The 27,840-nt window shown below is 42.0% G+C and overlaps 1 protein-coding gene across 1 annotated transcript; it reads right to left on the bottom strand.

Moving 5' to 3' along the window:
* Nucleotides 1–208: 208 nt before the first annotated feature.
* LOC311489290 (double-stranded RNA-specific editase B2-like) lies at nt 209–27,124 on the bottom strand. Its single transcript, XM_084546307.1, has 11 exons — nt 26,988–27,124; nt 25,337–25,717; nt 14,333–14,419; nt 12,114–13,024; nt 8,363–8,483; nt 7,369–7,537; nt 6,401–6,558; nt 5,244–5,397; nt 4,990–5,171; nt 3,844–4,025; nt 209–2,143 (listed from the first exon to the last, which is right to left on the bottom strand). Exons 2-11 carry the CDS (start codon nt 25,398–25,400, stop codon nt 1,994–1,996), a joined length of 2,178 nt encoding a protein of 725 aa, XP_084402433.1. The 5' UTR covers nt 25,401–25,717; nt 26,988–27,124; the 3' UTR covers nt 209–1,993.
* Between the last annotated feature and the right edge of the window lie 716 nt (nt 27,125–27,840).

Genomic DNA, 27,840 nt, shown 5'->3' with positions numbered 1-27,840 from the left:
TAAGCTTCGAAATCTATTAAAATGCCAAAATACAACACTAACACAAATATAATCATTTATTTCTGATGATTAAAAATAGTCATGACCAATATAGAATACATACATTCTGCACACATAATAATAATAAAAGGTTCATAGCATCCAGTAAGCCTTTCAGCAGACCTCCTTTATGTCACTCAAAATCTTTTCCATGAATAAACATCAAGAAACACAGGAAAATGAGTCTTTGGAATATTTGTAATCAAATAAATTTTTAAAGGGATCAAATGGTGTAAACACAAAACAAAACTAGTTAAAAACAATTGTTTCCTCTTTCCATCCTGTAGGGAACGCCATCTCCCCCTAGGTGGCAGTGTGCCATCAGTCTTAAACACACTGACACTCACTGGGAAACTTTTTTTAACACAATTAAACACATGAGGCGCAAATAACAAAACCAACACAAAACACAGGAGCATTTGTGTATGTGGGACACGAATATGCACATTGTGGGGACTCCCCTCCCATTTGGGGACAAAGGCCTGGTTGACTCAGGTCCCCTCAATGTAAACCATTCAGTTTCAGGGTTTATACTTTTGGTTTGAGTATGTGTTGGCCTTGGTTAAGGTTTGGAGAAGTCAACAAGAACAAAGGTTTGAGTGGTTTGTTTATGGTCTTTGCGAGGACCTTTGATTGGGTGCTGACCTTATGAGGACACAGATGACCGAGGACTTGGGTCAAGAATGAAGGGTTGTGTGGGTCATTACAAGACAGCAAACACAAACTTGTACATGAAAAATAAAATGAGATGATGGATAAAACTGGATTATGATTGTATATCTAATGCTAAGTTGACCTCCATATTTTAGGAGGAGTATCTTCTTGGTTTTCCAAAAGACATGACCTGCAAAACATTTGTGCTTTCTTAGTGGCGTACAGAATTACTCCATTATCATTCTGTCACACCAATAAATGGAAATTATGTCCTAATTACATTGTCTACATATTTCAGTGTAGGGTTGGTCAACAATTATTACCAGGTGTTTTCATATGGATCTTGTGATCTTCTGGTTATGACGTAAAAAGTTGAGGAAAAGATTGCATCTATCAACAGACGTTATCAACATTTTCCTCAGGGGTTGTCTCTATAATTTTATAACCTCTCTGAAAGGATCGAAGTCGAAATTAACCTTCAACGGCAATGTCCGAAAACGTCTTTAAAAATATCACAAACTTGTGAACTTTTAAAGATTCCATTTCCAAAGTAGGGAATACCACAAGATGGAGCATTCGTATGGTTTCTCCTGGGGGAACACGATAAACACAGCTCCTTTTTGAAGGCACTGTGTGACTTATTGAGTCGGTTGTATGTTTGCTGACGAATGAATGGTGAATGCTAAGGTAATAAATTGTAAATTTGCCATATGCTGTTTTTTTTTCTTTTTTTTCCCAACATTCATTTCCAACATTTAGTTATCCTGTTTTTGCCTAGTGACGATGTTCTCGGGACTGATGCTGCCACTTACACACTTCAATTGTCATAACCACAAGCTCAAGAGTTATTTGGATGCTATTATGCTACCATTTCACCCCAGATGGGAGATAGTTGGCATACATTTTAGTCGTAACAGATGTTATTAGTCTGTATGATGTAACAGAAACCTCACCTTATTAGTGCTTTATCCACATTTGAAACAGTGGTAGTTAGTCTTGTAGAAACTATTTTTGTGGTACCAATCCGCTAGCTAAGTGATTACATTTATGTGACTGTTCAGGTTTAAGCTAGCCTGCTAAGTTAGCATTGGTCAGAACCTTTTGACTACTAAAGCTAATATTACAGGCTCAGAAGTCTACTCCAGCTTTTGCCTAAATGTACTCGTCTGCTCAGCCTCTTCTGTCCGACTCAGTATCTCATGTAAGACGAATGAAACTGAAACTTCCCAATTTGTGCCACATTTAAAAAGAAAGATAAACATGAACTTCGCACTAGCCCTTCATATTCAGCCTCTATAACTCAGTTCATTGGAGGATTCCTGAGCCACATCCCTAGACCTCGACCTTGCAGAGCGCTGGTAAACTGCTGCTTCACCCTCTGGTAGCGTCCGGCCGCCATCTTGGAACCCGAATATGTCCCTGTAGCAGAGTCTGTGCCCGAACTGTTCAACTGGAGAAAGAAGGACAGAAACGTGTTACATGGACTGGACCGTACAATGTGAAAAACCAGTGGCAGCCCAGTGAGTGGTGCACTTGTTAATTTGTATTTTTGTCCAAAAATAACTCCTGTCAATCAGCCTCCAAAAAAAAAAATAAAATAAATGACACCTGTCCCATGGAAATGGACAGCAGACATTTTGACCTGTCAATGCAGGAAGAGTCCAGGTGTGACTAACAACGTTAACAAAGTTTCAGAAAGGTTGAGCAGGAAGTGGCATGTCGAAAGAGGGATTAATGTTATTAGTCACACATGCCAAGTCAAGAGAGTCAGAGTGGTCTGTGAAACCCCTCGAGAAAATAGAGATGTCGGTACTTTTATTGCTCAATAATTACACATGGAGCAATTCTGAATTTTTCGGTGAATTTTAAGGTATGGTATTTTAAGAACGCCTTGTTTGGCCACACCCTATCAGTGCAAAATATTCTTTATTTGGCATTTTCAGTGTCAGTAGATGTGCTTTTATCTACCATACAGAAAAACGCATGCACTTATTATGGAAAAAAGGTTGTAAAAGTTGATGTTTGCTAAAATAATTCAACAAAAACGTTAATTATGTGTAAAAGAAATCTCTCTGGAGAAGTTGAATAAGTCAGACAGTTCATAGGAGGGTAGGAATAAGTTTTCTTATAACTTTAGATTAACAGTGTTTATGGGATATTAAAAGCTACAGTTTTAGTAACGCTTGTCACTACAGGGGCATCATCATCAAGTTCAGAGTGACAGGTGTCTCCTTTAGCATTTAACACGACATATTCATCAATTTGAAGACAAAACAGATCAAGTAACATTAGATTAACGACTGAAAAGTTCATATTTAGGGAAAAAGTCACCTTAAAACCTGACAAAGGTTTTACTTGGGAGCTTTAACTAAAAACTCAGCAAAATGATGCTTTAATGGTAAAAAAAATAAATAAAAAAAGGTTATTAAACTGGGAGAAAATATGTAATTAAAGACAAAATCCACCCAACAACAGCCCAAAAATCTTTTAAAATCAATTTTTTTAGTTCTATTTTTCACTAATTCCGTAATTTTGAGCAGTATCCATCCAAATTAGATCAAATAACATTAGATTAAGTTAAGACGACCTGAAAATTCATATTTAGGGCAAAATGTGCCTTAAAACTTGACAAAATAAAGGTTTCACTTGGAAACTTTAACCAAAAACTCAACAAAGTGACGCTGTCATGGTAAAATTGTTCTAAAAGTGAGACAAAAATATGTCATTAAAGATAAATTCTACAGAAAAATAGACAAAGAGCTTTTCTTTTAGTTAGCTTTAGCTGTATTTTTCACTAAGGATGAGATTTTTGGCAGAATCCAGCCGAACTAGATCAAATAACATTTAATGAAGCTAAAACATCCTTAAAACTTGACAAAATAAAAGTTTCACTTGGAAACTTTAACCACAAACTCAACAAAATGACACTTTAATGGTAAAATAGTTCTGAAACTTAAAGACAAATACGTCATTGAAGACAAAATCCACCCAAAAATGGACAAAAACTATTTTTATGCTAAAACAAAACTAGAAACATCACTAAATGGTTCATATTTAAGGCCCAATTAGCTTTAAAACTAGACAAAAGCTTTACAAGATAAAACAGCGGAAGCAGCGGGTTTCCTCCTGGTCTTCAGCCGTCCGACTCACCTGCTGCTGCAGCCTCTGCCATCCGGTGAACATGGAGCGCCTGCAGAGCCGTGACGGCGTCCCAGAGTCTGTCCTCCTTCCTGTGGAGGTGCTGATCTCCTCCGGGCCTCCATCACCACAGCTCCAGTTCACGCTGACACTGGGCGCCTTTCCTGCTGGTCGGACCTCCCTGCTGCTCAGACCTGGGTGGTTTTATTACATGTCAATATCTAAATAGCTTCTTCAGAAAATGTTTGGGCGACCTGAGCTGCCTGAATTAAATATTAGTCTTTTTGAAATAATGCCTGCAGAGGTGACACACCTAAAAAATGTGTTCTACAAGACAAAAAATTTGCTTCCAAAATACAAAATCTAGACAAAATATAACAGATTTAGCCAAAAGCCCCAGAAAAGTACACGTTTAAGACAAACTTATGTTATTAATAACAAAATTCCCTCATACTACTCTTTTGTTTTAATCTAGTTCTGGTTGTAGTTCACTAATTCTGTAATTTTAGGTCAAATCCCACCAAACTAGTTCAAGTAACATGAGATAAAGCTAAAACAATCTGTAACCTCGACCAAATAAAAGGTTCAGTTGGATATGTCCCTTAAATGTTAAAATATTTCTTGAATGGAGACAAAAATATGTAATTAATGACATAATCCACACAAAAGTAGAACGGTTTTAGTTGTATTTTCCCACTAATTATGTCCTTTTGGGTCGAATCCTGCCAGAGAAGATTAAGTGACATAAGGAAACAAGACAAAATTACATTTTTTGGACACAATTAGCCATACAACTTGACAAAACAAAGGTTTCGCTTGGAAACTTAAATCAAAGACTCAACAAAATGACACTTAACGATTAAATATTTCTGAAATGGAGACAGAAATATGTAATTAAAGACAAAATCCACCAAAAAAATTAAAAAAAATTAGGTCAAAAAGATGAAAAAATGTGAACAAATAACTGAAAAGCCGTTGAAATGTGTAATTTTTTGTAGTTTCTGGGCAAAATTAGCCCTAAAATTAAATTTAAACTGGAAACCTAAACCAAAAACCCAACAAAATGACATTTAATGATTAAATATTTCTGAACTGGAGGCATAAATATGTAATTAAAGACAAATTTTAATCAAAAACCAATAATTATCGTGAACCTACAGCCAAGCAGCAGCTGCTGTCGTCGGTAGGGGTAGGGCAGGTGTTTGACGGGCGCGAGCCGGCGTGCCATGGCTCTGGCCAGGTGACCTGTGTGGCTGAGCGTGCCCACCGTCAGGCTGTGCAGGTAGACCGGCTCCACCAGGTGAGACAGAAGAGCCCCCTGGAGACCCACGACACTCCACCTGTAGGACGAACCCTCAGAGAGTTGAGTCATCTATCCACCTTCTATTCATTTATTCATCAATCGGACTTACTTTGCCATTTTGTCAGTGCAGGACATGCTGACGGGAGGTTTACTCGGCGTCACACCAGGACATATCTGATTGGCTCTCTGAGTCGTAACGGGCAGCGTGCCCTCGCCCCCGTTCACCTTCACCCTGAGGTGACAGCGAAACCTCCGGCTGGGATCTGAAAGGAGAATAGAGGGAGAAACTCAGACCCTGAAAACTGATTTATTACAAGGTCCCTTCCAGTTATTACTCAACATTCTGTTTCATCATCTACATGGTCCCGTTCAGACCTTACATCAACATCTGTCCTGGTAAGTCTGATCTCAAGTGTCCAGCTGTAAATACCTGTGTCCACACCTGGCATTAAAATGTGTCTCTACATTTGTCCCCAACCAGAACTTGAGATCTGATCTCAGTTTTGTGCTCTGTATGTAAATAAACACAGACATAATTTGAGTTGCTGTCTCTAATTGATCTCTACCTGCTGCTGTTTCAGAACAGCTGTTTGCTGTGTATGAGTCATGACTTGGGGAGATGATCTATGTTTTGGAACAAGCTGTAAAGTCACTCTCATTGACAGCACGCGAGGTAAGTTATTATTCACGACGTTAGTTATTTTGGAAGCAAAACTCAGATTATAACTGAACCCTGAAAAATGTAATTAGTTAATTCTAATTTATTGTGTAGTTAGTTTTACAGTTACAAGGACAGAATATTTTAAAAGGCTCTCATTACTAATAAACAGGCATCATTTTCACATGTACACTCTGGGTGGTGGTTGGGGATTAGGTTTTTGATTTAGCTACACCAAAACCTTCTACTCAAACACCAACTCCTCCCAAAGGAACGACTCTGGTGGGACTCGAACCCACAACCTTTGAATGACATCTCATGTCTTTGACTAGAAGTCCAACGCGCTATCCATTGCGCCACAGAGCCGGGCGACAGTGGAATGGTGTCCTTTTCTGAAAGGTGGCCTTTAATGTGTCCCAGGGCTCATCATGTGTTCACACTACCTGAGGTCAAATGTGTCTCAGACCACTTCCACATGTGGTCTGAGATCAGATCCCTCAAAAATGTGCTGGTTGTGTTCACATCTGTACTTTAAGCTGGACGCTCGGGATCAGATTGCCCAGGACGGATGTTAATGGTCTGAACTGAGGCCTCTGCGTTTGTCTCACATGCCGCTGTGGTCTCGTAGGGACAGTTGAGTCGAGCGTCTCCACACGGCGACGAGCTGACGTACATGTGGAAGAGGACGTCGTCCTGCAGCCGGAAGCTGGCACTGCCGCCTTTGTTTGGAATGAAGATGGATTGTTCCCCATCGTCTGCTGGCTTACTTCAGAGAGGAAAGAGACAAGTTCAACGTGAGACGCAATGACACCAACTGCACCGACATCATCACATCGTCAAATCATCAAATCAAGACAAAAAAAATAAATATTAATAATTTGTCAAATTACAGAAATATACCCCCAAGCTTGAGTTACAATCTTAAAATCAATAGGGACACTGGAAAAAAAGACATAATGTTCCCAAATAAATAGAAAAAGAAACAACAAATATTAACGATGCTTCCTTAAATGCACCATTCATAAGGAAGAGGAGGGGGGACAAAACAGTCCCCCCTCAACAATAGGTATGTACCCAGTCGTTAATGGAAATTAGCTGCACCAGTTTCTGGTTGTTAACATAACAAGCAAGTTTTTTCAGGAGGAGTTCCTATTTAAACCTCAGACTTCCCACCAGTCCCCTAGGACTGAAGAAGCTACTCGGATGAGTGGTGAAACGTCTTCTCAAAAAACTCTACAAGTCCAGTTGCCTTTTTTGAACCTTTATTGGATATACCATGACCTGGATGACTGAGAACTTTCACAGACAAGTTAAAATAGTAAAATTAATATTTAATGATAAAATAATTGCTTATTTAGACAATATTCAACATACAAAATGACAAAAAATTGGATTTTCAAGAACAAAATCTAGCAAAAAATTTGAAAACTCAACTCTTAATAGCAAAATATATCTGAAAAACTGACAAAGCACCATAATTAATGAAAAAAGCTCAGTCTTCTTAAACTAAATTGATGTTTTTAAGGTTGAATCCACCATTTAAGTCGACGCAGTCAACCCAGACTATTGACAGTACCAGAGCAGCAGTTCCAGCTGACTGTACAGGAATCGAACCAGCGCCCTTCGGCTGATGACCTCGGCGTGACAGTCTCCGAGCGTACAGCCGCGGTCGTTCACGTTGTCCGAATCCAGACACTTCGTCCCCGTGGCCAGAGACACGACCTGGGCCGACCGAAGGTCAAATCCTGGAGGAGGCAGAAAGGATTGAATTCATTCAACAGATGCTTTTGTCTCTTCTCCGTCTCTGCATCCCATAACAACCAGGATGTTAACAATCGGGCTGGCACTTTTCTAAATGCTTTAAGCTGAAAATCATTTTTAAATCAATGTTTTTATGCGTTAAATGGAAACTATTAACTGTTTTTTTGATTGAAAAAGACTCAATGCATGATTAGTGATTTTAATAGGAGTCCTCACAGGTTGCTAGCTCTCTTTAGCCTTAGCTCCACCTCTTTGATTATTCTTGATTCAGTTAGGTGGAGTCAGGTGCTGCCAAGATGGCGACACACTGAGCTTCAAAAACTGCCCTATAACTAAATTCTGAACTAAAAATGGTAGATTTGCCCCAGAAATGTAAAGAATAACAATTTTCAACAATAAAATTTGCCTCCAAAACACAAAAGCTAGACAAAATAAAACATAATTAGCCAAAAGACCCACAAAAGTACATGTTCAAAAGTTTTTATGTCTGAAATGGAGGCAAACGGTTGTAGCTGTGGGTAGAATCCAACCAAACTAAATCAAGCAGCATTAGATGAAGCTAAAACAACCTGTAACCACGACCAAATAAAAGATTCAGTTGGAAATGTCACTTTAATATTTAGCTTTCTTTAGCCTCAGCTCCACTCACGCTCCACCTCTTTGATTATTCTTGAATTAGCTGGGAGTTAGGTGGAGACAGGCGCTGCCGACATGGCAACGCCCGTAGACGCCACATTGAGCTTCAAAAACTGCCCTATATCAGAATTCTTTATCCTCTTTCATGGAAATCGAAACCCTCCATCGCTCACCTCTGGTCATGACGATCCCGGCCAGCACCTTGTGACGTACGCCGTGCGAGGTAGAGAAACATCCATCCATCAGCTCTGAGTATTTCTCTCTCACCAGGTGATAGACCGACTCTGAGAAGAACTGCAGAAGAGAAGAGGAAGAGTTGAGGATGCAGCAGGAACTCGTCCTTTTCTTACACCATCCTTCTCTTTCTTCTTTACATCATCACCATTGTTTAGTGGCGATCGTCATTTGTGTTGGTAACCGTTCTCTACCATGTTTTTCGGTGGTTGTATACAGAAAGTAGTTTGCTGGTTGTTAATTCAGGCTCCAGTCAAAGGTTAGACTCCATGAGGAGGCCTAAGTGTTGCTGGCCAGGAGACAGATGCAGGAAAAGAGTTGCTGGCATCATGAAAGACTCATGGACTCTTTTACCCCTCTTCCCCTCAGGATGACGGCTGCTCAGCTTCAAGTCCAGAACATACGGACTCAGGAACAACTTCTTTACAGCTTTGGTCCGCGTGCACACTTTTATTAATACCTATACTTGTGTTTTTATCCTTGCTGCGCTTGATCTTTGTTAGATTTATTAGTCTTGTTCTCATGAATGTTAATTGTTGTTAACGCTCCTGCAGTTTTCCTGCAGAGTCGCCTGGAGAATGCATGCTGCTTCATGTTGAAGCTATATTCAAACCCAATGACAGGGTGAGGGTTAAAACACACATTCACCTGGGCCGCAGGGATGGACGTGGCAAAATAAAAAATAAATAAAAAAGCAGACAGTCTGTCGACGATGGCTGAGAGTTTTCTCCCTCTTCACTCCCTCAGTCTGTGGAAGACTTTGCTGGAGAAGCCGTTAATGGTCTTCCACATCCTGGGGTTTCTGTGCCGAAGCTATTTCCAGATGCATGCACATAAAACTCCATGACAGAGCCTTGAGTGGTTGATTGATTTCACACTGGGACAGTCTTGAGAAACTATGGGGAGAACCCATTGGATTTTAAGTCCAACAGCCAATCATAGAGAATCAACAAACCAATGAGTGTACAATAGTGAGTTGTAGAAAGAGTTCAAAAGGAAGACTCGTGACTTCAAACGCTGTGAGTAGGGTTTGAACCTACGCGGGGAGACCCCATTGGATTTCAAGTCCAACGCCTTAACCACTCGGCCATCACAGCTGTGGAAAAGGGCTTCTTCAGTGAGAAAAACGAAAGTGTTTCAAAGACTCTGCTAGAGAAGCTTTAATCGTGATATATTGTGGGTTTACTTGTTAGAGCAGTTTCCAGACTGGTACATGTGGATCATCCCACAGATACTTGATCAGTTTGGGATCTAGTGAATTTGGAGGCCAGGTCAACACCTTGTGGTGTTCTTCATGTTTTTTTGTTCCTAAAGTGTTTTTGTGGCTGCATCCTGCTGGGGATGGCTGCTGCCATCAAGGAGTGTCATTGCTATGGGGTGGGGATGCCTGGTCTGGTCTAGGTGGGTGCTACATGTCTAAGTAACATCCACACCAATGAATGCCAGGTCCAAAAGTTTCCCAGCAGAACACTGAAGACATGTTTAAAATATGTGAACCTCGCCTTTTAAAATGTCTCTGCAGAGCTCCTTTAGTTGGAAGAAGAATTTCTTTTTTTTTTCTCCCGCTCGTCGTTTTCTGGGTGACGGTGCCACAAGGTCGTGCGTAATGACTGTGTTAAACAATTATCTGCCGGATTATTATGCTCTTCACACCGCCTTCCCGCTCCACCTCTATCTCCTTGGTCTGCTGCCGCTCCTCCTTCATCTCTAATGTGCTGTAATAATGTTCATTAATGCGTCACGCCGCCTGACAGACAGTTCTTATTGAAGGGAAGGAGGCGAGGGGTTGATGCTAAGTGATGAGTTGAGAAAAAAAAAAATCTGGAAACTGTTCACTTAGGTTTTGGTGTATCAGCCTGCAGCCTGAAAAATGTTTGCTCAGACTCATAAATCCTTGTTTTCTGTCTCTGTTGCATCTGAATGTCAGTGGATTCTCCCTCCAGGGTTTAATAAACTGAGGACATGTCTGTCTTTCTACATCATCCTTTGCATATTTGACCCACGGTTCAATCCACCTCCCCCTCCTCCACCCCTCCCCCACCTCCCCTAGCGACAAATCTTCTTGTATTCATAAAGCACGACAGCAAAAGACGGCGGGGACAATTCTCTGCGGCTCTGGGACATAATGAAGCTGTTTAGATGCTGCAGATGAGCGTGCAGGACACCATCCGGATCTCGGGCCTCAGGACACGACGATGGCCGTGCTGATGTGCGGCACACTCCATTTGGTCGCTTACGCCGCACCTCAGACCCATTTATCCAGACTGTTTAGTAGAGGCTAAAGAAATGAGGTGCAAATTCAGAGCTGCTGCTTAAAGCTGACGTCTCCAAGCGAGAGACATTTGTCTTCAACATGTGAAGGGCACGAAGTGAATAAGTGGTGATGAGTCACCTCTTTATAAATCCTCTGAAATGCTGATTGGACATCTTTTCTGCATCGTGCTTAGTCATCTATATACCACCATCACCAAATGATGGTGGTATATAGGCTTTGGGGGGTACTGTATCTATATATATGTATGGAGATGTGTAATGTCCTTAATGGTCATCCTAAAAAGCCATGGACGGTTTTTGTGAGATGACAATGCAACATACACAAAAAGAGGAACATTCAAAACAAACTTCTTTCCTCCCAGTAGTTGCTGCGCTTGTGGTCAATTTGTTTCTCATTTAGTTCATTTACATCTAATTCAATTTCATTCATTCGTCTTCTGTAACTGCTTGTCCTCTGGAGGTTCGCAGGGGGGGCTGGAGACTATCCCAGCTGTCATTGGGTGAGAGGCAGGGTACAGGTTTCCAGTCTATCACACGGCTAACACAGAGAGACAGACAACCATTCACACTCACACCTACGACCAATTTAGAATCACCAATGAACCTAACCAGCATGTCTTTGGACGGTGGGAGGAAGCTGGAGTACCTGGAGAGAACCCACGCAGACACAGGCAGAACATGCAAACTCAACATAGAGGCCCAAGCCGGCCCATGGATTAGAACCCAGAACCTTCTTGCTGTGATACATCAGTCCTAACCACCACACCACTGTGCTAGTTCAGTTTCATTTCATTTATATAGCATTGACAACAATTCAAATTGCCAATGGTGGATCGCAGAAACCTGTAACCTCCAGAGCAAGCACTAAGGCGACAGCAGCAAAGAAACAACTCCCTTTAAACAAGAAGAAACCTTGACATGGTAGGATCCATCTGCTTGAGGCCAGCTGGGTAAAGAAATGTAGCTATAACATGCTATACGTTAGTAGCACATGAATGTATGGATACAGAGAGCGAAGAAATTAGAGGATAGGTGTTAATTGCATCATGGAAAGACTTATAGCAGCATAACGACTTAGTGGTTCTAGCTGGCTTCACAGGAGAGTGGCCTGGTGGTGGTTCAGGGTCACCTGATCCACTCTGGGTTTAATAAAGTATGGACGCGTCCGTCTTTTTCCATTGTCCTTTGCATATTTGACCCACATTTCAATTGTGCATTAGAGGTTCTTGCTCACTCGCCCCCTTCGTCTCCCCAGAGTCAACAAAGTTTTTTCAAAACTCCATTTTAAGGCAAAAAGCTCAAACTACAAAGTCACTTTACTCTCACGTCTCATAGTTTCAAATCTCAGTTTCAAGTGTAAGCAGCATTTAAAACTCCATATACTGTGTTGGGTAAGTTCTGTACAAGAGTACTCACCTGAGGTAGCTGATTTTTGGCCCTGCTGCCCTGGAGGCCCATCACCTTCCTCTCCGGTCCCAGGCTTATGTTGTAAAGAGACTGTAGGGCGGCTGCAGCTGCGTGGACCTTGGCCAGTCTTTTACTGTGACCACACCCTTCAAATACCCTCCCCTCCAGCCTCACCACCATAACAAAACTCCTTGTGGGCCTGCCATGAACTCTCTCCGTCAGGCACATGTACCTGAGTCCCGGTCGGAGCTCGTTGAGCAGCACCACAGGACTCAGGCGCTCCATAAGTGAGGTGCTGTCGGCTCGTCTTCTGGGATCCTTGAAGTCCAGCGTGAGTCGAACGAGTCGTCTGTGGTTGTAAATGCTGGAGAAGACCTCCTTTTTTGCTGTGCTACAGTGAAGGAGGTCAAAGTTTTCAACACATTCTTTGAGGAATGTGTCATTGATGTCCAGTTTATCTGCGGTAAAATCCTTAGGTGCGCTGGCGATGCTCCGCATGGTGGCGTGAGCTTGTGAGGCGTTTGGGAACTGGACGAATGACTGGAGGGCCAGCTCTGCGGCCCTCATCTTGGCCTGCTTTTTTGTTGGCCCTCTGCCCTCGAAGTGGACGCCGTTCACCTCCACGCCCACAGAGAACACCGGGGCATGGAGCGGTCCAGTCTTTGACACGATCTCGTACCGCAGACCCGGTCGTAACTCGTTCAGCTGCACCAGGGCGTTCTTCTGAGTCACAGCCCAGGCTGCTCTTTTGCAAGTCAAGTGGCTTTGGTAGAGCGGTCGGTCTTTACCATCGACCAGTGGCTGCTTCCTCTTCAGGGCTCTTCTCGGTCCGTGTCTTGGAAAAGTTGTGAAAAAGGTCGATGGGTGATACTTTTGAAGAGGATTATCCTGATTCTCTTTCACCTCCAAACTACTGTTACCTGTTGAGAACAGAGTCATGATGGGGATTGTAAAAATTAATGGAAAGGATATATAGACAAACATTAGCAAAGTTTATAGCCATGCTAGCAGCTCAGTGACACTCTACTATGCTTGTTAGCATGCTAACAATAGCTAAGGCTGAAGGAAAGGGTTTTAGTTTTGCACGTACTTAATCATAAAATCCTGCAGTCCTGTGTGGTGGTGTCGACATTCTTATAAGTGAAAGGATTCTGTAAGCTTTATGAGTTATGACACGTGGTGATTGCTAGATTGCTTGCTAAACTGTTAGCCTCGCTGGCCTCTAGACGGTAACAGTTGCCTAGCAGAGATCTTCTCATGACTTACGACTGATGTTAACACTCGAATGCCAAGAATGGAGAGATGCCGAGATCAAAAACTAACAACAAGCAAGAAATAAGACAAGTCCAACTGGGTGGCTAGACGGAAAATTCGTTTTTCGACTACTAGTCAGACTGGACATCATTGCAAGTTTGTCTTGATGGTCAGCAACATTTAACGTTTACGTACACTTACGTACATTTAAGCTAATTCAAATCTAATTGAAGCTAACTTTGGATTGCCAAATGATTCATCCTGAGGGTGAGGGGATACGAATGAATGTACAAAAACGGTATAGCAGTTATTGCAGAGACACCATTGCACACTGGGAACCATGGATGTCGTGCTGGTCCATGTTGTAGCTCAGGGGGGGTCAAACTCATTTTAGTTCGGGGAGTCAATTTGATCTCAAGTGGGCTGGACCAGTAACATGACAGTAACAGCAGAATTACCTATAAATAACAACAACTATCCTTTTACAAAACATTTTATGAACAGCCTGAAATTTTCTTAAGGAAAATAAACGCAATTTCAGCACATTGCAGTCATCTGCTGTTCAGTTCCGGGTCTCAGTGTGATGTTATGTCTGCAGCAAGTGCAACCCATAGGGATAATTTTATTGAAAAATTGCACTTAAAGTCTTAGATGTAATTTTTGCACTTTGCAAATTCATCCCGTGGGCCAGACACGGGTAAGTTCTGGTTGGCCGTTTTTTTCTTGGACGTGTTAAATGTTGACCGATTATTGGCCTTAGTGAAGTCAAGGGATCACCGTGAACTGGATTCATTTATTAATCTCCAGACGACACTGTCGCACATAAAGCCATGGCTAACATTGTAATCTATTTAAATGTATTAAAGCTGTTGTATAAAGTAGCTTGGAGCTCAAACGTAGTAAAGCACTGTAGCTGGAGGCTGAAAGAGCAGGAAATACCACAAAATAATTAGCATGGTTGGAAAAATGTTTACTTGAATTGTCTGCATCCTCGGCTGACGATGCTCCAGTGTCCCAGTGTTTTATGGGACCGATGAGGGTTGAACCCGTGTCGCTCCGTCCTGAAGAAAAACCCCAACAACATCAAAAAACACATGAAATCCTTCAGTATTTTCATGAGACAAATCCCTGGCTTTGTATTTCCAACCACAGACGTGATGAAATGGACGGCCCTAAGCACATCTGTGGAGATAGTCCAAATCTAATGCATGAGGCCAGGGAGGCCATTAGAGTCGCCACCAAAAGAACGGGGAGAAAACAAACAGAGGGGCGACTCAGAGGCAGCCGGGGTAATTGAAAGGCGTCGATGATAAGGAACCGAGGCTTTCAGACAAGATGCATCAAGGGGTTTAAAGTGAATGGGAAGCTTTGTCTTGTTAACCTAGTCACGCTGTTTTCTGGAGCGACAATCGCCTTTCATTAGATCTCCAAAGATTGGGCGAGAGGTTTGAGGGTTTCATGAAAACCAATGTTCTTAGTGTGATTGCTGTCTGTCAACTTTTTATGCTTGGTCAAACCACTCTTCTGCAGATTTGTCGGGATTTGGAAACACGCTTGGTTCGGGGATTTCTGACGATTTGGAGGGAAAACACTCAGACAATCTATTTTGCAACTTCTCAGAATAAAGTGAGAAGCGATTGAGAAGTCAGAGAGACATGACTGAAGAAAGCTGGTGGAAATTATCCGTTTAAAGTTTAATGTAGGGTAACAGAACCCTTCAGACTCCACAGACACAATACGGGTGACTTCCATTATTAGAAATATAACGTCACTAACTTAGAAACTAGCCTGCAAACTTTTCATCATGTCCCATTAAACATCCGCAGACCTTTAACAAGTCAAAACCAAAGAAACAGAAAAACAAAAAGTGAAGTTTGTTCTAAAAACTTTGGTTTTATTTCTCTAAATCCTGCTCCTTTTTCCTCCTCTCTGCTCCAGCTCAATTTATCTTCCACGTCCTTTTGATTTTGGAATTTGTCTTCAGGAAACACCCTGCAGAGCCCGACTGCTCTAATAGATCACCTGCTGATTCCCGCCGGCGCCCAGAACCAGTGACCCCATTCATTCCCGTTAAACTCATCCGGGCTTCAGCTTTTGTTCAGCAGCGCTCTGTGGCGGCAGAGTGTATGAGTATAAGAGATCACCATTATTATAAGAGACGTGTCGGTGAAGAGTCTCAGTCTGTGCATGCATTTCTGACTTCCTACACGTTTGTTTTACGACCCACTGTCCAGTGATTGTGTCGGAGTCCTCAGTGCAAACTAAAAGTCCTCAGAATAATGGAGAGCGCAGGCTAAACTATTCTGCATTAACCTTGCACCTTGCCGTTATATTAGGCGTGCACTGCCATTAAGTGTTGGGCCGATATGAGCGAGGGCTGCGAGATGAGATGCAAACGTAATGATGTGAGGCCCGAGCTTCTGAAGGCAGGTGGAGGTGTTTTAATGGCCTCCATCATCATCAACAGCTAATGGGCCGATTTATTTTAGGGACGAAACAAAAAGAAAAAAGGAAAACGTGATAATTGTTTGTGTTTTGTTGACTAATCCCATCGTCTCCTACACTAGACACTAACGTATCATTTCATTAACTCACAGACATTTGTGTTGGTGTTTAAGTAGAAATTAACCAGGTTGCGACTTGACAAATTATTTCTTATATCTACCTGTGATCTTCTCCCCAAGCTGACATGTAAAAGCAAATAATGGAGGTCACCAATGAGCAGTATGAATTACTGAACCTGTACCCTCACTCTGTGTAAATACACCGATCAGCCACAACATTATGGCCACTGAAAGTAGAAGTGAATAACATTCACCATCTTGTGACAGTTCAATGCTGGGAAACTTTTTTACCTGGCATTCATTGGTGTGGATGTTACTTAGACATGTAGCACCCACCTAGACCAGACCAGGCACCCCCACCCCGTAGCAATGACACTCCTTGATGGCAGCAGCCATCCCCAGCAGGATGCAGCCTGACATAGACACACACACAAAAATGCTTTAGGAACAACTAAAAAAAACCAAAAAAAACATGAAGAACATGAAGAACAAGAGGCCAGGTCAACACAAGGTGTTGACCTGGCCTCCAAATTCACTAGATCCCAAAATGATCAAGTATCTGTGGGATGATCCACATGTACCAGTCTGGAAACTGCTCCAACAAGTAAACCCACAATACATCCCCAAGGTGTAGTAGGTGATAAAAGCTTCTCTAGCAGAATCTTTGAAACACTTTCATTTTTCTCACTGAAGAGTTTCTTCTTTTACAGCTGTGATGGCCGAGTGGTTAAGGCGTTGGACTTGAAATCCAATGGGGATTCCCCGCGTAGGTTCGAACCCTACTCACAGCGTTTAATGTCTCTTCTCATAGTCTGTGAAGGTACTCAGTCATCCAGATCATGGTATATCCAATGGGTTTTTTTGAGAAGATGTTTCACCACTCATCCGAGTAGGTTCTTCACTTCTAGGTCTAGGGGACTGGTTGGAAGTTTGAGGTTAAACTCAAACTTTGAGGAAACTCAATCAGAAACTTGCCTGATTTGTTTCAGTTGACAATTAGCTGCACCACTTTCTGTTTGTCAACTGAAACGTCACTGTGAAATCAACCAACAACTCAAGCCTCTGTTGTGGATCTTTAGAGCTTTATGTGCATGGAAACGGCTTCGGCAAGGAGACCCCCAATGCTTCCCCAAGATGTGGAAGACCGTAAAGGCTTCTCCAGCAAAGTACTATTTTCAGACTGGCTGAGTGTCAAACTATGGCGACTGGACACTGAGTGGCTTATGTTGCTTTTCCTGAAATCATTTTTTTTTTTTGTACTCCAACAGAAAAGACGATGGTTCGTGGGAGGCAGGAGGAGGGAGAATCTCATGTGTAATGCACGAGAGGTAAAGGCTCATTGGCTTCTCGAGGTAAGACTCAGCGGTAGGGTTTTCCACAGCTGTGATGGCCGAGTGGTTAAGGCGTTGGACTTGAAATCCAATGGGGACTCCCCGCGTAGGTTCGAACCCTACTCACAGCGTTTGAAGTCTGAGACCAAGCTTGGGTCTCCCTGGTTTTGAAATTTGTCTGCAACTCACAATTGCACACATTGGTTTGCGGATTATCTTTGATTAGCCATTGGACTTAAAATCCACTGGCTTCTCTCCATAGTTTCTCAAGACTGTCCCACTGAGAAATCAACCAACAACTCAAGGTTCTGTTGTGGACTTTCAGAGCTTTATGTGCATGCATCTGGAAACTGATTCGGCACAGAAACCCCAGGACGTGGAAGACCATTAATGGCTTCTCCAGCAAAGTCTTGTTGCCTGCTCATTCTTATTAACCACGATTTTCATACTGGCTGAGCTCCAAACTGTGGTGACCGGACATTGAGTGTTTCATGTTGGAGCTAACAAGGGAGACCTACACAATATTAGGAAGATGGTCGTAATGTTATGCCTGATTGGTGTAGTCTCCCTAAGAGGGTCTCCATCTCAGGATGATAAACATTTATATCTCAAATGCAGGACGTTCTGTAGGGATAAGCAGATTAAACTACCGTGTAATGTTTTGTTGACATGACTACTTATCACATTGGTCCGGTTTTCATGGGTTATCAGTTAAATAAGGTTTTGATTCACTGAAATTCACTCATTTCCAGGTAGAGGGTAGGAACACTAGTTGCCAATAAACATCTATTTACAATCATCCTTTGAGTCGTGTTCACTACTGCACAGCTGCATGTCGTCAACAGGACAGTAACTTAGAGGCCAATTGAGAAGAAGGTATTTATCAAACCTTAGAAGTAGAGTTTCTCCATCCAGCCGCTGCTAATGAACCTTATTTAATAGAATAATGAAATTAGGCATGGCAGCGGGGGGGTTGGGGGAAGCACCCGCTCGCTGTCCGGTGTGTGCGTGCAGTCTGACAGCTGTGGATAATCTCATTTGCTGAGCATAATTAATGGCAAGTGGCTTCATTTACTTGTAACGTGGACTGTCTTTCCTCAAGGGCAAAGAAATACGGAAACTTTTTGGATTCGTTTCTCATTCGGTGACCGCCTCCAGTGTTGTTTGCATCTTTTTACGTGCTGTTGTAGCCTCAAAACCATTCTGGAAAAACAAATCTACCTCTCTGACGTCTAGGCAACGTTCTCTAGTGTTGCTAAAACCCATTAAACATTAAAGCTGTGTTGGCTGATTGGCGAAGGTGTTAGATTTGAGATACCCGTGTTCCCCTCTGTTGGTGAAGAGTGGTAAAGACTTTTTAAATCTTGTGTTCTCACCCTCAGGTGAAGCTAATATGGGGTAATCAGATGGATCCAATAAATAGGGGCAGGAACCTTGGTATTGTCTTTCACATCACATTCTCCTGGCCACTGCAGCAGGAGCCATTGTTTACGTAGCTTCTGTTTTGCTTCTTTATTCTGTTTGATGGGTTTTGGTAGTCTCTCTTTTTCTGTCTTATTTCTGATATCGGTTCAGTTTGGTATGTTTATGGCTAGGGGGGAAACACCAGGTCGTATGGTCCTTTGTGGGCTGGCCTGAGTGGCAGACCCATTGATTGATTAAGTTGTTTAATCTTAATAAATTACAGTTTAACACAACATCTGCTTGTTTTCAATCACTTTGTTGTGAGCAAGTCAAGGTGGTCCTAACAACACCGGAGGAGCTATTCTTTTACAGCTGTCATGGCCGTTAAGGCGTTGGACTTGAAATCCAATGGGGATTCCCCGCGTAGGTTCGAACCCTACTCACAGCGTTTAACGTCTGACTTGAAGCTTGATTCTTGCTGAATGCACATTGCACACTCATTGGTTTCTATGACTGGCTGTTGGACTTAAATTCCAATGGGCTCTTCTCATAGTCCACTCATCCGAGTAGCTTCTTCACTTCTAGGTCTAGGGGACTGGTGGGGAGTTTGAGGAAACTCAATCAGAAACTTGCCTGGTTTGTTTCAGTTGACAATTAGCTGCACCAGTTTCTGTTTGTCAACTGAAACGTCACTGTGAAATCAACCAACGACTCAAGCCTCTGTTGTGGATCTTTAGAGTTTTATGTGCATGGAAACGGCTTCGGCAAGGAAACCTCCAATGCATCCCCAAGATGTGGAAGACCATAAAGGCTTTTTTTGCACTCCAACAGAAAAGACGTAGATGGTTCATGGGAGGCAGGAGGAGGGAGAATTTCATGTGTAATGCATGAGAGGTAAAGACACTTCAACAACAACTCATTGGCTTCTCGAGGGAAGACTCAGCGGTAGGGCTTTCCACAGCTGTGATGGCCGAGTGGTTAAGGCGTTGGACTTGAAATCCAATGGGGTCTCCCCGCGCAGGTTCAAACCCTGCTCACAGCGTTGCACTTTAATGTTTATTTACCATTTATAACAATGCCAGCTGTGTCTCATGAGATCAGCAAATTTATCTGAGCAATTGCATAATGCGTTGACGTCTGCAAGTAATGATGCACCGTTCTTCCTTTTGCAGAATATTAAAGGCTTCTCTAACAAAGTCTTTGAAAGATGGTAAAAAAACAACAACTTATCATCCTTATTAACTTTTTTTTTATTCGGCTTCTGGAGCGATGACAGATCACCACGATGAACCTGATTTTCAGACTCTGCATAACTTTAAGAGTTGATATTGTTTAAAGACGTCTTAAAAATTCTTTCCACACAGAAATTAGCTTTATGTACCAGGTTTTAAACATTTTTATTTCTGCTGTAAAGTTAATATGGAGGTCAATGGGGATTGATATCCTTTGACACTAGAGGAACTGCAGCTGGCTTTATTTTTCAGCCTTGGATGTTTCTGCTTGTCTACACCATATACTGTATATAAATATGTATGATGCGTTCCCACTTCCTTGTATTAGCCAAATTGATGCTATTTCCCATATTTTTTATTTATTCCAATTCTTAACACACTTGAATATGGATTATATTAACTACATAAAATGACTGAAACCATCATTGAAATGTTTTTTAAATTAAATTTTAAGTGTATTTTAATGCTTTAGTTTAACCCAAGTCCCATCCACTTACATGGGGGGGTGGACCTTATAACCTATACTGCAGCCAGCCACCAGGGGGAGCTCTACTTGCTTTCGCTTCACTTTTGAGTCATGCTGTCTGTGGTCTACGAGCATCCAGTTAAAACATGATCTCTCTGAACTCTAATATGTTGCAGTCAATTAGGATTGACATTACATTACAAATGACATGTATTATCTAATTAAATCTCGGTTTGTGATTTGACCTCAGGTCTAAATCTAGTCCGTTGCGTAAAGTCACACTCAAAACCTAAACATCTGCCTTCAACTCAAACGGGTGGAGAGATCATTATTTGCAAATGAGTGATGAAACGAGTGCCTGAAACATATGGTAATGTGCAATGAAACAGCAATGAGAGATAATAACAGTGACAGCGATAATCTACGGCAGGCTGTTGACTTCTCACGACGGCCTCGCTTCAACTTTTAATGTCCTTGCCTGCTGCTTCTCTGTCGCTTTATCTGCTTGAAAGATTAGCTTTCATTTAGCTCCGAACTCGTTGTTTTGTTATTTTTTAATTTTGATGAGACTTAGTCGAACTATAGGGAAACTACTTATCATGAGACAAAAGCAGCTATCAGAGACCAATATGTGAACGTAGAAATCTGTAGGTGTAATTTTTTATTTGTATTTAAAGAGAATATTGAAATTGAAATTGAAATTGAAAAAACCTTTATTAGTCCCGCAATGGGGAAATTGCAATAGTGGGGGGAGGAAAAGGGGAAGAAAAACAAGAGGAGAGGGGAGGATAAAAAAAGCAGCTCCCAGACTACACTCATCAGGGGGAGTACAGTGTGGGACCGGGAAAAAAATCCTCGGCAACATAAGCACATATGAGCACACTTTACAACATAAGAACTCAAAACAACTTTCACCGGGGGAGGGGGGAAAGGGGGGTGGAGGTATTCCAGCGCAAACAAATTGATTGCACAGTTTTGTGTTTATTTTTTTTGTACAGTTAAACCTGAGATTTAAGAAATGTGGCATTAGGTGGGTGTGTGGTGAGAAAATGGCAAGAAAACAGCTGTGATGGCCGAGTGGTTAAGGCGTTGGACTTGAAATCCAATGGGGGTTCCCCACGCAGGTTCAAACCCTGCTCACAGCGAGCTTTCTTTATAGACAAGGTTTTAAATATGTGTGTGTGTCAGTCTGGGACAGTGGATGGACGGGTTCTCCGAGGTCCCACAGCCTCAAGGTGGTGTTTCTGGGTAAGGTTGCCAAAAGCCGTTGGGTGCTGTCTGCAGATGAAGAAGAACGTTCTGGTCAGTGGTCAGCAGAGCAATCAGGAGGCCATTAGGTCAATTAGGTGAGGATAGGTCATTGTTGTCCTGCTCCATAATGTCCAGAAACGCCAAATGCTTTTGAATCTGCACCAAAAGACAATGTCCAGCATTTTCATGGAGACATCCAACTCAACTCCATATCTTTCTTCTTCAATTGACAACTATAATGTAGACTAGCGGCATCACTTCCTGTCTGAGCTGCAGAGGAAATGGGACCCCTAAACCCTTACAGAGTTAGTGCCACACTTTACCCGTCGAGCGTCCCCGCAATTAAGTTAAATGGGCGCACAAACCATATTGCTAATGTCTCCATGAAGCCAGGGCTCCAGAGATGTGTGGCGATGGCAGAATCCATCAGTGAAATTGCGCACTGACATGCCCCACTAAGTTTGACTGCGCGACGGAGCTCGCTTATCCAAAAAGCCTCCGATATACAGACAACGTCCAAACGCCTCTGACGCGCCGTGAGAAAAACCAACGCCGCAGACACCAGCTGTTTGTTCCATGTGGATAGGGTCGTAATCCGCGCTGAAAGCAGGACAATCAAATCATTTCTCCAACCAGACTTTACAGCCAACGATTGACAGTCTGTTGGTTTGACTGAAAAAAAGACAACAGAAGGGGATTTTTATGAAGACAAGCAGACTTTTTATTTTTTTTAATGAAAAGCTCACCACAGCTTCGTGTAGGCATCTGTATGCAGAGAACTGTCCTTATTAGCAAAGTAATTTCATTATGTGCTCAGTCTGCTCAGTGATAAATGAGCTCAAACAAAGCTGCTTTTCAGTTAAATCTAAATGCTGTGCCAACGAATCGAAAGAGTTGAACACACCACAAAGACTACAGCCAACAACCAGCTGATCTAAACGTACTGCACCTGAGAGGAAACAGTTTTTGATACCAGCAGGAGGCAGTAGTCTGGGATCATCAATCAAAAGGAAACAAAAAAAAAAAAAGCATATTAGCTGAGATGCTAGGAAGAGCTACTATTAGCCTGGATTCTAGGAAGAGGTACTGTTTGCTGAGTAGGTAGGAAGAACTGATATTAGCTGGGGGGCTAGGAAACTAGGAAGAGCTACTATTAGCCTGGAGTCTAGGAAGAGCTACTATTAGATTGGTGGCTAGAAAGAGCTGATATTAGCTGGGAGGCTAGGAAGAGCTACTATTAGATTAGTAGCTAGGAAGAGCTACTGTTGGCTAGGAGGCTAGGAAGCTAGGAAGAGCTGCTATTAGATGCGAGGCTACGGAGATAGGAAGAGCTGCTGTTAGCTGGGAGACTAGGAAGAGCTAACTCAGAAATTTTATTTGAACATTAATGATGGTTATTGATTGGTTTGCTGACCACCAATCAGGGGGATCCTACCATTTCTGGTAGCATGAGTTTCTCTGTTAATAATGCTAAGCTATGTTAGACAAGCAATGGCCACGCCGTGGTCCATTCCCATTCAAAATATTAAAAACCGACAATAGTCGAGTCTAGCATTAACATGGAGGTGAGACGGCCAGCATTAGCAACAACACTAATGGTCTAAAAGTCTTTTTTATGGATGGTTATTTCCTCTACTGTACCAGAACTTGTCCACTGAACAAGTTACACAAAGAAAGAAAACAGTTTTCATGAAGGTCAGAGAACCTTCTCAGCTCGTTTAACTTTTTCTTGCTGCCTTTGAATTACTCAGAGCTCAGCTGTCACATGACGCGATCTTCCCTCCTGCCGTGCGTTCACAGAGCTCCATTGTAAACGGAGAATGAAAAAGATGCCACCTTCTGTTCCTAAAATGCCAGCTGGTGTTCAAATGTGCAGCTCATTGTTGGATACCGTGAAAGCATTAGCCGACAGTCGGATTTGAAGGGGGCTGCGCTGAGTAATGACTTTCTGGAAGCATTTATTTTCCAAAGAGGATGCGCTTTCACTCAGTGATGCACAAAAAAAAGGTCATTAATGAAAGTGGAATGTGCTTAGCGCACTTTGAATAACCACTGGACTTAATACCAGAGCCATCAAGGAGTAATCTGCGGCATTTACAGAGGATTAACATGCTGAGAACAATGACAGCTTAATCCTAAAAGGCTGACCTGTTGGCCAGACGACTGTAATTATGATTACCAGAGCCGGTATCGTGATGAGAGGTTTCATTTATGCACATACATACAGCAAACAACGTATAGTTTGCAAAATATCAGCCTCTGATCTACTCACATTTGAAAAATCTTTATATTCTTTCATGAAGTCGTACAGCGAGTCCATCCATATTTAAACATCAACCGGACAGATTGCATCAGACAATATATCCTAATGACTTCGCTGATCCTCTGTATTTTCATTTCTTAAAACTATTGGATGGTCGCCGTAAAATTTGGCACAAAAATAATGTCCTCGCCACAGAATAAATCATGTTCATCGTGTTTTATCCAGAATAGACAGACAACCAACAACTTTTGCACTTTCTGTAGACTTTCTGGTCGTGAGAGAACAACCGGAAGCATAAAGAACATATCGCCGTGCAGGTTAATCTGAATAAACATCCTCTAATTCAGGTGTTGTTCATAGAATCACTAAGAAACCCTCATCAGTCTTCAAGAAAACAAGTTTTTCACTCTGTTTTAGACCCAATATCTTGCAAAGTTCATCTTCCCCCACCTCAAAGATAAAATCAAGGTGTAAAGGAGCACCTCACTGTGAGAAATCCAGCCGGAAAACATGGTTTACATCCAAATTACATGCATCATCTCTCCGTAATTCATGATTTATCACGTCACGGCCCTTAACTCACAAATGCTTCTGCTAAAAGTGGCACCATTTATTTTGTCTAAACAAAAACTTGCAAGATTAACATCATGTCCAAATTCTGCTTCTCTTTTCTCGCAATGAAGATGAAAAATGTTTTTTTTTCTCCAACATGTCTGAAGCAGATCAAGATATATTTTGAAAGAAAAGTGTCACACAAGTGATTCCAGATGTCCAACTGAGAATTAAAGGATATTCCTGCCTCCGGAACACAACAGAAATAGTGACACACAGCAAATAGCACAATAAAGGTCTCGCAAGTCACGATCAATCCGACGTAATAGAGTCACTTTAAACCCTTCATATAATCCCTTCTACCTTTGGAGGACGCTAGCTGACGGTTAAGAGCATTAATTAATTCAAAATGTTGAAGTATTCCTTTAAACTAAAGCTGTCAATTAGAAGAATTATTTAATTTCTCTCAAAAATGAGCTAGAAATGAGAGATTACTGGACGGGAATTCTCCAAGGTGCAGAAACTCAGAAAGTTTATTTGAAACGTTAATGATGGACATAAATTATTTGGACACGACCAAATTCTTACTTTCTTTTTTTTTCTTGTAATCAAAAGAGAGGAAACGAGTTTTAGACATGTTGTCATTTTTTCTATTTGAGTATATGAAGCAAATGGTTTGTTCGCATATTAAAACTCCGATGGACGTATTTTGGTAGAAAAGTGTCACACAAGTCAAGTAAATGTCCAACTCAGATGATACACAATAAAATGACACAATAAAAATAAATTAAATACCACATCAAAACAGTATACAATTATTAAAGACGCCATGAAGCACAATTAATCAGATGTGATAAAGTCATTTTTCATAATCTGAGTGACAACAACTTTACCAGCCACAGCTTCTGGACTGACCTTTACACCTCCTCCTCCTCTTCCTCTTACACTTTCCTTTCACGTCACAGTCTGGCGGCTCCATGAGATTTGTCCAAGAGACTTTTCTTTAATTCTTTTGTATTTAGATTTTTCTTTTCCCCCTGTAGTTTGTCCTCTGCTGCTTTGTCTCAGAGCTCGGTGCAGGTCTGTAGCGGGTCGCTCTGCACAGTGAAACTGATCCTCCCCCCTCCCGTCACTTGCTGCCGGCTTTAGGAGGCAGGCGTCTGTGACATCATGAGAGGAGGAAGAGCTTCAGCTCATCTGATTCAAAAAGAGAAACCTCTCAAGTAACAGTTTGGTTGATTCTGGTCTGATACTCACCAGCAGGACAAAAACCAAAGGAAACCACTGGTCCAAGACCTGGAAGATCACCAGAGCGTTAAAGAGACAAAAAATAAGATCCTGTAAATTATTATGATGAAAAATGAATGAATTAATGTCACATATCACACAGTTAAGATAGGACAAGACGAGACGAGATGAGACAGGCGATGAAATGGCAAGACGAGACAAGAGACGAGAGATGTCGAGACACGACCAGACCGGACCAGACCAGACCAGACCAGACAAGGTAGGACAAGACAAGACAAGACAAGAGACCAGACCAGACCAGACAAGGCCAGACAAGACAAGACAAGACAAGGTAAGACAAGGCAAGACAAGACAAGACAAGAGACCAGACCAGACCAGACAAGACAAGACGAGGTAAGACAAAAGACAAGACAAGACCAGACCAGACAAGGTAAGACAAGACAAGACAAGAGACCAGACAAGACAAGACAAGACAAGACAAGACAAGAGACCAGACCAGACCAGACCAGACAAGGCCAGACAAGACAAAACAAGACAAGACAAGACAAGACAAGGTAAGACAAGGCAAGACAAGACAAGACAAGAGACCAGACCAGACCCGACAAGACAAGACAAGACAAGACAAGACAAGACGAGGTAAGACAAAAGACAAGACAAGACCAGACCAGACCAGACCAGACCAGACAAGGTAAGACAAGCTAAGACGAGAGACCTGACCAGATAAGACAAGAGACAAGACAAGACAAGACAAGACAAGACAAGACAAGAGACCAGACCTGACAAGACAAGACAAGACAAGACAAGACAAAACAAGACAAGACAAGACAAGACAAGACAAGCTAAGACAAGCCAAGTCAAGACAAGACAAGAGACCAGACCAGAACTTTTTTTTTACCACTTCTCACTGATTAGTTAAAAGATTTAAATGTCTGCATTAATCCTTACTAATATTGATAGAATTTTTAGATATAGATAAATAGATAGAATCAGATGTGGTAATGGTTTTAATTGTGGAAATTATAATTGTTTTAAGTGTCAGGCTTCACTGTGTTAAAGAGCTGTCTATGAAAAGTCCTGTTGTTATTAATACATGTGAAGACATGTGGTGCAGACCCTCCGCTCCATGTCAGTCTATTCACTTGTAGTATTTTGCATCATAATACCTGCTTTGCATAATCTTCTTCTCACCTGTGCTTCCAATTAACAGCAGCTGTTTAATCCCTGCCAATCACCTGCTCCACATCTGAGCTAAGACTCAACTCCTCACCCTCAGTTTATTGCTGCTATCGCCTCATTTCTTCTCTTCTTCCGGCCTTACCTGTGTTTTTTTATCCTCTTGGTCTGCAGCAGGTTTCCAGTGACTGACTTCCTCATCAGAGGATTAACGCGACACCGTACCTTTTTGTTCGTCTCCAGGTGTCGAGACTCAGGGGTTTATATTTCATGTAGTACGACTCTCTGAGCGCTCCACGGCGTCGCCTTCACTCGTCATGTATCCTTAACTCTGCCTTGTTGATTTAACTTTAACGTGGAGGATTATTCTAATTTGGTTCCAGGGAAGTGTCGGGGATTTGACTGATGTATGTACACCAGTGATGCATTAGCAAGTGCAGCTGAAAAGACAACAGGTTATGAATGATCTTGTGGTAGCTACGGGAGGGCAAATGTTGCTGCGATAGCTAAGGTGACCGATTCAGTGGGTAAATTAACATTTGAACAGTCCCCTCTTGTGGAGAAAGGTCCAAGTTCACCTACATTTTTTATAAATATAGGAGGTGGATGGAGGGTTAATATATTGAAATAGTTATAATTTCAAATTTTGTCTGAGAAAAGAGTCGTATATTTCCAGCGGCCTCATCCTTTTATTAAGCTACCAAGCCGTTAGCTTGCTAAGCTGTTAGCCTCGATGCCTTCTATAGACGCCTAGCGGTTGACACAGCAACCGCGCTGTATCGTTGACCGCCAGTATATTGACTACAACTCAAATATCTCATTCTACTGGCAACCTAAAGAAGAAAACAGACGTTAGAAATGACGTGCAGCAATCGAGACAGCATATTGGACACAGATGGAAACCAGACAGTGCGCAACCTAGATTACTTGATCTGTTTAATCCCCATTAGGGACACGATGTCATCGATTAAATCCTACAGACGCATCATGACATCCGT

This window comes from Chelon labrosus, assembly GCF_963514085.1.
Source record: "Chelon labrosus genome assembly, chromosome: 6".
NCBI classification, from domain to species: domain Eukaryota; kingdom Metazoa; phylum Chordata; class Actinopteri; order Mugiliformes; family Mugilidae; genus Chelon; species Chelon labrosus.
The sequence above is the reverse complement of the archived record's forward strand: the minus strand, read 5'-3'. Positions and strand labels throughout refer to the sequence as shown.